We start from the raw sequence: 11676 nt of genomic DNA, 5'->3' as shown, positions 1-11676 counted from the left end.
CATTCTGTTGAATGTATTTCATTATTCTAATTTCAGTTCCAATAATGACTTTACCTTAAGAAGAACAGTGTTCTTTACTTTTTAATCATTTTCCCACTTTTTGCTGCTGTTCTCAAGACGATGACAATAATGATAAACTGAGGTAAGCCTTCAGCAGCATTTTCAGTAGTGTGGTGTCCAGCTAGCAGCATTTACCTGGTCACACTGTAATGGTGTCACGTCGAGGGCAAGGACAGAGGCGAAGACAGGCATGAAGGAAAACCAAAAGGGGCTATATTAACCCTCTGGAGTCGGCCGTCCCGCCGGCAAGATCTGATAGAAATTTCGCCAAACCGTTTAAATAACTCTGCGAGTTTTTGTCATATAAAAAACACCCTCAGAAACCTTGGACGGTCTACTTTTCAAATATATATATAGGTAGAAACTAAATATATTTTTACAGCTTCGTGATACAAATAGGAAGAACAAGAGTGACTGACTTGGCGTCTGCGTCTCGAAGCAGCTCTGATCGCCTGCCCACTTGCAAATCGTGCTATTCCCATGATAATAACATGATAATCCGACAGTTGGTACTGGGTAAAGAAATATGTGAATACGCCCATTGTGATTGAAATAAACAAGAGCACGTCTGGGTAGTGTTTACACTGATCGGCTACAACATGGCACACGCATACATCTCTGCTGCTGAAGCTTTGTGCCAGTGTTGCAACTTTCAGCAGCGAATCTCATACCTGTATTCATGGCTCAGTGGGCTGAGCCTGTGTGCCTGTAAGCACAAGGTCACCGGTTCAAACCCATCCTCAGCATGTCTGCGGGTCCTTGAGCAGGGCCCTTAACCCCCAGCTCCCTGGGCGCCACTATGGGTGGCTGCCCTTTATGGAGAGCTTACTCTATGAAGAGCAAGTTGAGGGAGGCGTAAAGACAATTTCCCCACAGGGATTAATAAAGTATCAGTAACTACTATTATTTAAAATGACTTTACCTTAAGAAGCTTACTAACAGAACAGTGTTCTTTACTTTTTAATCATTTTCCCACTTGTTGCTGCTGTTCTCTTTCAAGATGAAGGGAATAATGATAAACTGAGGTAAGCCTTCAGCAGCATTTACAGTAGTGTGGTGTCCAGCTAGAAGCATTTACCTGGTCACACTGTAATGGTGTCACGTCGAGGGCAAGGACAGAGGCTAAGACAGGCATGGAGGAAAACCAAAAGGGGCTTTATTAAAGAAAACTACACTACAGGAAGGGCAAAGGAAACAGACCACAAGGGGTCCAAACAGGGTAGGGAGGATCAGGCAAGAACACTAGACACAGGACACACTGGGGAGCACATGCAGGCAGCAACATCAATGACTGGACTGAGGATCGCAGGACTGAAGGACACTTTTTACAGGGCATGTGAGGGAGCAGATGGGACAGCGGGGAAGACAGCAGGCTATACGTACACTAAGATGGGAGACACAGTGGAAGAGGCAAGGACAAGACAACAGATGGGCACTGCTGCGGGACAAGGGCGCAGAGACCGAACACCATTAGGGGACAAGGCAGACCAGGGTAGGCAGGGGCAACACCAGCACAGGGCACTCTGGGGGCAAGACGGGACACCACTAGGAGAACTGGGGTCAGACTAGGGACAACCAGGATGATAGAACGTACATCACACACCAGGACAGGTCCACAGACGAGTGATAACACGGGACAAGAAACATTTCGTGTGGGTTACAGGAGCCGGGGAAGACGAGAACGGCCGTTAACGGGGCCAGATAGAGGACACAAGCGGGGCAAAGAGCCATATGGACTGCTGACCCGACAGGAGAAGACCACGCAGGAGTAAGGAAACGGATCACGATCGGGTAAGAGAGAACTAGGACCAGGACGAAAGGATGGTAAGGCAGTGGGGCGCTGTCGGGACCATAGGGCGGGGAGGGACACCGTCGGTACCACAAGCCTGGGACCTGAGGGTGAAGGGGAACCTGCAAGGCAAGGACATGGACGGGGGCAGGAACAGGAACCAGAGGGGCCCGAGGGGCCTGCAGGGCAGGAGGGCCCAGAGAAACCGGAGCGGTGGCCACGGATGGTGGCTTTTCCCAAGGACAGTGGGCTGGAAACGTCTTGGACCTGGAGTGAAGATAGAAACAGAGGAAGGGAAAAAGCAGAGGGTGTGGGGGGAACAAGACTGCAAGACAAGTTAAAGTTTATGGGAACACAGGTGACCTGTACAACATGCCATCCATGAGGGATAGGGTGCTTAATAAATAAACAATAAATAAAACACAAATACATAACAGGGCTAATCATTTTTATGTGTGTGCAGTTTAAACAAAATGAAATCAAATTAAATTACCTGGAGATTTTGGAAATTCTGGAATTCTGAAAATTAATACTTTAAAGAGCAGTTTACAAATCTACTTAGAAATATACATTTTTTTCTTAATAAACGTTAAACATTATTATGAAACATTCCACATATCTCAAAATTTATCATACTTGATTTATTATCTTAGATACTGTTTCAATTATTTAATGTTTCCTAAACAGCAGCAGCAGAACCACAACTTCATCTTTTTCGTATTTTGGCTCTTCTCTATGTAATGAGCTCTACACGCTCAACTTTTATATTAATTCCCCACCACTTCTACCTCTTCTATCTCTACCTGACCCACATCTATCTCTACACCGCCAGTTTCCTCCTGACCTCCTTCTCTATTTATAATCTCAACTAGTACATCATTTACTATAATTTCCAATATGGTTACATCACTCACCATGTCCGCACCCTCAATAATTACCTCCCCTACTTCTACCCCCACAATCTCAACATTTACATCCCCAGAATTTACTTCTGCAAGCCCAAACTCACACACTTGGACTTGCACAGCCTCCACCTTCACATTTCCTTTCGTATCCTCTGCCTTCAGGGAAATTATCCCCCCCTCCACCTTAACCACCTTCACATTCACCCCCACCTCACCTTGCTTCCCCTTGCTTCCATTTTGCATTTTATTAATGCCTACATTCAGGTCTGTGGCCTCCACCTGTACACTGGAGGTCACCCCCACATGTTTTTCCCTCTCTGCCAGCTCCACCTTTTCCCCACTAATCGCACCCTTTACCTCATCTATCCCCTGAGTGCTCCTATTCTTCCTGACCTTCTTCTTTTTCTGAAGGTAGTACGTCTTATAAATTTCCCACTCTTCAGATGTCAGGCCGTAATTGCTCTGAAGAGTCTCAGAGCCTTTCATGCTCATACCCTCCCCTCCCTTACACCAGTCAGTCACACCTCCCAGTCCCCCCATAACCTCCCCAGTCTGGACAGTGGGGGGTGTCGCTGGTGAGTACTCCTCCAAACCTTCCTTATCTCCCCAGTCGATCACCTCGTCCCACAGGTCCCAGGCTCCCCAGTACTGGTCGTTGGTCCAGGAAACAGCTCTCGCAATTCTCATTCTGGTGAATAAATAAGAACTAATAATTAACTAGCCATATGTGATACTCGCAAAGCCAAACTAGGCACGGTATTTTTTCAACTTCTTTCCTAAATGCTATTCATCAAGAATGCCTATGGAAAGAGATGGAGCCTTCATTAGCTGCTCGTGGCGTCGAGGCTACTCCGGCAGTAACGACCGAATTGCTAAAACTGCTTCACAATACAGTAAAGCTTGCGAAATTATGACGCTGCTTCGATACGCTATAACATCACCATGATACCGAACCTAGCAAAAAGTTAATCTTACTTCAAGAACATGGGACATTTAAAAAGTAAACGTATAGGCGATCTTTTCAGAATAACATCTTCAGATGAAATGCATTATCACAGGCCGGATGAGTATAACCAATCATATCAACCATAAGACTTATTGTTTTTAAGTTTAACACAAATATATTCTCTTACCATTTAAATGTAAACAACCATATTTAGAATAATGGCCACAGCATCTACAGTTTAAACAACTAATTATATATATATTTCAACGATATTGTGCCGCAAAATTTGCATGTACTATATCAGGACATAAAAATAAATATAGAATTAAATATGCTAACAAAACATAATCTGAAGAAATAGCAAGAAACATAAGAAGAGATGCTGCTCACCTCTGCGCCATCTCTCTGTCAGAAAGTTTGTCTTTAAACTGCAATTATTTTGTTTCTAAGTAAACCACCGAGAGTTTTAATTGGTCGAATAGTATGAAGATATGTATTGACATTATGTTCAACGAATGAAAACAAAGAATTTTTTGTCAGGGCGGGACGAATTTGAAGCTAGTCCAATCAGGAGTAGTATCTTCAGTTTGTGCTTACTGTAGCTGGGCGTGATTGGATATCTAGCCGCCTTTCAGTCCCCAAATCATATATCTACTTGTCAATAGGAAACCACGCAGCTCTGTCTATAATGTCTGTCTGTAATTTTTTTTATGACATTATGTTTTTGCTAGGCAGCATTACGGTAATGCGTAATACCACTGTATTGGGGGTGTACCGCCGCTGTATTTCCATAGCTGGTTGACGCAATTAGCATTTTTGCGACTTTGGTAGGGCGACGTCAACTCTCAGCGAATTTCATAGGCAACATCAACAATTCAGGAACTAGTAGGTCTTCAGATAGTTGTTCACGCTTTTGAGAAGGAAGACTATAGTTCTTGTTATTCAAATTCTGTATCCTGGTATTTTAAATTTCGAAGATATATGTCATATACAAGTTTTTCGAGAGACTAAATTTTGGTTTGATTTCTTTTTTATTCTATGTTAAATAAAGTTCACATAAAACCATTTTAGAATTAGTGCAGTGTTTCGTTTATAGTTAGTGCAGTGTCCTTAAAAACTGCATGTTCAAACCTAAGGCCATGCCATAATAGCTGCTTTGCAGATATTTCATTCAAGAATCTATAGATTATATAGGTAAGCCAGTCTGTGTGTGTGTGTGTGTGTGTGTGTGTGTGTGTGTCTATGTGTGTTTGGGTGGGTGGTCATGTATATATTATGTTGTGGGGACCAAATGTCCCCACAGTGTTATAAAAACACGTTAATTTGACTTTGTAGGGACATGTTTTTGGTCCCCAAAAGAAAAAACTGACTCAGTTTTATAAAATTCTGTGAATGCAATCAAAGGAATAATAATTCCAAAAGTCTTGTATTTTGTTTGGTTACTTACTGTTACTTCTTGCTTACTACTGTAGGGATTAAGGATTAAGATTGCCATAGTTAGGATTGGGGTTATGCCCATAAAAATGAATGGAGAATCCCCACAAAGACTCAGATACCTAATCTGTGTGTGTGTGTGTGCACGCACATGTGTGTGTGTGTGTCTGTTTGTGTGTGTGGATTAGGTTTATATTACATGGTGGGGACCAAATGTCCCCCGCAATGTGATAAAAACCTGTTATTTTGATGCTTTGGGGGTATTTTTCAGGTCCCCACAAAGATCTGTCAATACAATAAAAAACTAAAGATGCCAGAAGTCTTGTATTTGGTTTGGTTACTTATGGTTAAGGTTAGGGCTGGGTAGAGGTTAAGGTTGTCATGTTGGGATTACAGTTTTCCCCATAGAAATGAATGGTGAGTCCCCACGAAGAAGATATAATTACAGACCTGTTTGTGTGTGTGTGTGTGTGGTATCAGATCAGTCCCTGAGAGTTCAGTAGTCTGACTCCATGTTTCTGAGTCTGGGTGTGAAGGCCTGAATGCTTTTCCAGACGCTAGGAGGGTGAAAAGATAATGTGAGGGGTGGGTGGGGTCATCCACAATGTTGGTGGCTTTGCGGATGGAGCGTGTGATGCGAATGTCCATGACGGAGGGAAGAGAGACTCTAATGATCTTCTCAGCTATCCTCACTATCCTCTGGTCTTGTGATCTGAGGCTTAGAAAAACATGTTGTGCTGCTCAACCTTGGCACAATGATATGGGTGAATCATGGACGCAATAGAATTTGGGGATGATTCGTCCATACAGGGTCAGAATCATTCCATACCTCAATCACCTCGTACGTATGTTTGCTAGGTGGAGTTGGAGTTGCTCCTAACTGTGCGCAGTGGAGTTGAACAATCACAACTTCCCAGAATATTACAGTAACTGGAGGACAGTGAACAAGTCTTATTAATTCTATGCTGTGTGAGAGATGTAATCGTCCGCGAGTTCGCCTTAATACACAGGGCATTCAAGCCATTGCTGAATACAAACCCTCAAATGCAGCTCCCTCCACCAGCAACGCCAATATAGAAACTGCCACAAAATCCATGCCCTCTGATAACCAGCCCCTTATATTTCCACCACCGTCGTGGGGACCGTACTACAAAGAGTCAACGCAAGGTAAGCTGCAAAGTGCAAACAAATGTACAACTTACCCTACATAGTGCACTACGTTTACTTTGTTTGTACTATGAGTACAGTCTTTGCACCTTGTCTGTTTGGCACTATATGTCGGTCATTCCTGTTATTCCGCGACTTTTCTGTCCTCATGGTTTACTTATATTTTCTGTAACATGAGTCACATATTTAAAGCAAATATATATTTAGGTCTTCGTTATCACGTAAACAGAGACAATACGTATTAAAACTTTTGTTGATATATGTATTAAGGCTGCCATGATTAGTGGGCGTAGTCGATGACTATCTTCAATATCACTACGCAATTATTGGAGTAGTTAGTCTCTAAAGCCCTGCAGTGACATGTAGTTTGTTGTTGTCAAAATGGGAGGGGCCGATACAAAGCACGGGTCTTAGGGAATTCTGATTAAGTATACACGCTTATTAATCCTGTTAATATAATTAGCATACACCCACTATTAGTGTAAATAAATGCACAAACCGCAAGGCTTTATCAGCAAGGTTATGCTGTGTTTGTATGAAATGTCTTTTTATATATCATTATTGTTTCAGTTTAAGCTGTAGCCATTTGTGCACGAATCTCCTTGCGTCAGAGGAAGCTGGAAGTGGGGTGTGACCTTTATGAAGCAGAATGAGACAGATGAGTTGTAAAATAAATGGTTACACTAACTGCAGTGAGACCTCTCTCATGCGGCCCTGCTCAATCTGTCTAGTCATACCATAGGAGTCAGTTAAACAGGGAGGTTTGTCTGCAGTGTTGGAACCTGTACAGCCAGTGCTTTGTACCGCTGATGGCCTCTTCTTCACACGTGCTTTGCTGCCACCTGCTGGTCAAAGTTTAATATTGGTTTATTAATTAGTGAAAATAAAAGTCTTATTGCGTTGCTTATTAATTCTTAAATATATATTTAATGTATTTTCGTAATTATTTTTATTTAATAAATATTCTGATTGAATTAATATTTTTTAAATATTTCAAAATGAAATGTAAATGGTTTGTGGTTTTCAGATCACAGCTTCCTCTTAGAGCCCACCAATCAGTGACCATCTTGCAGTGTGATGTAAGACACGAAATCAGGACCGCCCACTTTTTACTCATTTTAATCTTAAAATATGGACAGTGTGAACTGGGACTTTGCCATTTTGCTCATATCACTTCCTCTGCCAGCACTTGCAGGATGGACTTCCCCTTTGAATCTGGTTCCTCCCAAGGTTTCTTCCTTCTAGGGAGATTTTCCTTGCCACTGGCTTGCTCTCTGTGGGCTTTGGGCAGGGATAAGGTAAAGTGCTTTGAGACAATGTAATGTTGTGAAAATGCGCGACACGAATAATATTGAATTGAAACGAATCACACCAGCTTGTCTCAGCTGACAGCAGCTCTTACTTATCTGATAAGTTGGGGGGGGAGGTATCACATAACTTCTGGTCAACATCAAAAGAAATTTATATATAAAATAATATATTGCATATTGCTGTAACACTCAGTAAATGGGACCTATTATGCTTTTCCCTTTCTATTAGTGTGTTATACAGTATGGCTTCAGCTGCATGTAAACGGTCTGCAAAGTCTTTAGATGCAAAGTACATAGCAAAGGGAGTAACTCTCAGCACAGAAACCACTCATCTCTCATCTGCCTAAAACACCTCATTGTAATTCCAGCCCTTACTTCCATGACATGATGAGGTCACCTCATAACACAATCCTTATTGTCTGCCTACCTGCAAGGATCTGTCTGCAGACTGAAAGACAGGGGAATGAAGGGTAAACCGACCAATCAAACCACACTGGACTCATTGGGGGAGGGATTAGACAGAGGGTGAATAGAGATGTGCATTATGAGAAAACAATATGTGCTTTTTGAACACTGAAGCATGCATACTCTATTCTAGTAGATCATAAATATAAAATTATAAACTGAAAGTGAGCATAATAATGCCTTTTAAGCAACAGTAGGCTGCTGTCCATGGTGCTGAAAACCTGAATTGTCAAATTTTACATTCAATTTTTTCACCTGCAACCCTCTTATTTTGTTGGTAAATGGAATGCATTTATATAGCGCTTTTCTACTCTTACGAGTACTCAAAGCACTTTACAATTTATGCCTCACATTCACCCATCCATACACACATTCATACACCGGTGGCAGAGGCTGCCATGCAAGGTGCCAACCTGCACACCGGGAGCAATTTGGGGTTTAGTGTCTTGCTCAAGGACACTTTGATGGGGTCAGGAGGAACCAGGGCTCGAACCTGCAACCTTTCAGTTGCCGAACGATAGCACTACCTCCTGCGCCACCATCTTCCCCACAAGACTAGGGTGATGTGATCAAATTTTTTAGTGTTTGTGAGAACTCTGGCTGCCGCATTTTGTACCAGCTGAAGTTTATTTAAGAATACTCTTTGGCAATGATGCTCTGTGAAGTCATACAGAGGTGGGTATAGAAAGGATTACAGTGAGTAATAGATGATTTAAAATTTGACAACAAAAAGGCTTTGGACAATCAGTTCAACTTTGAAAAGTTTCTCTCTGTCTCTCTTGCTAGTTATTTCTCTTTACCCCCCAGTCAAGGAGGAATCAAATGCAGAATCACATTGTAAAAGCTCTTTTTGTGTGAACATTAGAAAACAGATTAATACCTATTAATCAGTTTGAAACTTTACATTCAGACCTACATCAGTCAGAAGGAGCAGGCGATGACCAGCCCAACCATCAGCTCTATCTCTGATTTTACAGAATCCCTTGTCAGGGTAACTTCTGAAGTCACGACTAAACTAATTTCCATCTCTGCCTTCAGCTTCACCAGCTAGATTAAACTGATCATTGAGGAGGGAAATACAGTCAAGCCTCACAGTAATGCCATAAAACATACTAAGGTTAAATGTATTAATATTGACTTGAGTAGCTGAATTTTGTTTATCCATTAGAGGGCAGCCATATGCAAGTCATTTATTTGTAGAGCGTATTTAAAATCAACAGGAATTGACCCAAAGTGCTTTCCAGGCTAGAGAGAACTGATTAGCAAGTTCTCCATTCACAGTAAAGTATATAAATAAAATTACATGGAAACATGCATACAAGAAATAAGATAATAAAAAATAATTGAAATGTACAATAAGCAACACATTTAAAAAGTTATGTTAAAATTAAATTAATTTGGGAATAGCAGATCTGAACTGTATTGTGGGGCTAATATATTGAGTGCTACAAAAACAAATAGCAAAGTTGTAAGGAAAGCACAGCAGAGAGAGACCCTGGTATTCCAGTGAGGAATGGATACAGATAAAATAAAACCAAAATATGACACAGAAGGTGAGACTGACCTCAGGCCTCAAGCTGATGAAGGAGGGATGTCTGCCTCTGAGCTGCACACTCAGTGCCACTGAGCCACACGCTGCCCCCCTAGACACCATTAGGGTCTGGATTAGAGACAGCAATAGGCATACTCATATACATACTGTACCTAAACACATCACAGCGATACAGGCACCAATAGGCATACTCATATACATACTGTACCTATACACATCACAGCATTACAGGCACCAATAGGCATACTCATATACATACTGTACCTATACACATCACAGCGTTACAGGCACCAATAGGCATACTCATATACATACTGTACCTATACACATCACAGTGTTACAGACACCAATAGACATACTCATACACATACTGTACCCATACACATCACAGCGTTACAGGCACCAATAGGCATACTCATACACATACTGTACCTATACACATCACAGCGTTACAGGCACCAATAGGCATACTCATACACATACTGTACCCATTCACATCACAGCGTTACAGGCACCAATAGGCATAATCATACACATACTGTACCTATACACATCACAGCTTTACAGGCACCAATAGGCATACTCATATACATACTGTACCTAAACACATCACAGCGTTACAGGCACCAATAGGCATACTCATATACATACTGTACCCATACACATCACAGTGTTACAGGCACCAATAGGCATACTCATATTCATACTGTACCTATACACATCACAGCGTTACAGGCACCAATAGGCATACTCATATACATACTGTACCCATACACATCACAGTGTTACAGGCACCAATAGGCATACTCATATACATACTGTACCTATACACATCACAGCGATACAGGCACCAATAGGCATACTCATATACATACTGTACCTATACACATCACAGCATTACAGGCACCAATAGGCATACTCATACACATACTGTACCTATACAGATCACAGCGTTACAGACACCAATAGGCATACTCATACACATACTGTACCTTTACACATCACAGCATTACAGGCACCAATGCTCATACTCATACACATACTCATACACATCACAGTGTTAGAGACACATCAAGGATGCAACTGGCAATTTAGTCTGCAGCAGAGGTGCAGTGTTTGCTGGAAATTTCTGCTGATGAGAGTGTCTAGGAACAGCTGGATGCAAAACACAAAAATCTTAGATATTTAGTAAAACGTGGGACTGTTTTCTTATACATGCAGCACGTATAAGTAAAAATAGCTGCATTACATACTCGATAAATCTATATGAGGGCTGTTTGTCATCATGCCCAAAACAACCCCAAATAAGCCACAATATAAGGACATTAGTCATAAACTCCACTGTGCTGTACGATTGCGCGTTTCCTATTTTCACTTCAACACAAAAAGTTATACAAAGATGACGCAAGTGCGGTGGGGCCCGAAATGTTAAGTGCAATGTGACCGCAGACCAGCGGGGAGTGGGAGGAGGGATAATCCTGCTCAGGCATGGTGCGAGGCTACTGGGCCAAGTGTGAGTACACACACAGAAACACGATCCTAATGGGCCTCTTGTTTCCTACTGATCCACTGAGATTAAAAGGACCTACTGCAGTGGAACTTAACAAACTGTATAAAACATAACAAAGACTGAAACAAAGGCCTGAGGTCAGACCCTCTGTATGCAGCACACAGTGTTTCTGCAGAGTCTCACCCTCACATCCTGTATGACGACATTTCTGCTTTTCAGAATAAGTGTCTGTCTGAAAATATCTTAGCTGCTTATGTTCATGTGTGAGAAAGAAGGAAGTTACACAGCTCATTAATAACATCAACTTACATGCTTCATTTACATGTATTTCTATACCCAGTGAGCTACAATGATTCTTTGTAAAGTTCAACTATCCATTACAGTGGTACCTCAGTATACGTCCACTTTGGAATAAGTCCAACTTGATATACGTCCTGCTTGGACACGGAAAATTTTGTTTGGTATATGGCCTTTGTTTGGAATACGACTCATGTGCTAGAACTTGTATGGGTCATAATGAGTCAGGACACCACGCGCT

At 41.8% G+C, this 11676-nt stretch overlaps 1 protein-coding gene across 1 annotated transcript; it reads right to left on the bottom strand.

Annotated features, from left to right (window-relative positions):
• Window positions 1-271: 271 nt before the first annotated feature.
• Window positions 272-4177, bottom strand: LOC140586945 (uncharacterized). Its single transcript, XM_072708486.1, has 3 exons — window positions 4091-4177; window positions 2859-3442; window positions 272-312 (listed from the first exon to the last, which is right to left on the bottom strand). The coding sequence occupies exons 1-3, from the start codon at window positions 4099-4101 to the stop codon at window positions 272-274; spliced, it is 636 nt and encodes a 211-aa protein (XP_072564587.1). The 5' UTR covers window positions 4102-4177.
• Window positions 4178-11676: the final 7499 nt, after the last annotated feature.

This window comes from Paramormyrops kingsleyae, unplaced genomic scaffold (genome assembly GCF_048594095.1).
Source record: "Paramormyrops kingsleyae isolate MSU_618 unplaced genomic scaffold, PKINGS_0.4 ups101, whole genome shotgun sequence".
Taxonomy (NCBI): domain Eukaryota; kingdom Metazoa; phylum Chordata; class Actinopteri; order Osteoglossiformes; family Mormyridae; genus Paramormyrops; species Paramormyrops kingsleyae.
This window is presented reverse-complemented; position numbering and strand designations above follow the sequence as displayed.

What these genes read in the sequence shown, in the direction of transcription:
- LOC140586945 (XM_072708486.1), bottom strand. An exon ending in GGCTGTGCAAGTCCAAGTGT is followed by an intron (nt 313 to 2,858) that starts GTGAGTTTGGGC and finishes AATTTCTATCAG; the next exon opens with ATCTTGCCGGCGGGACGGCC.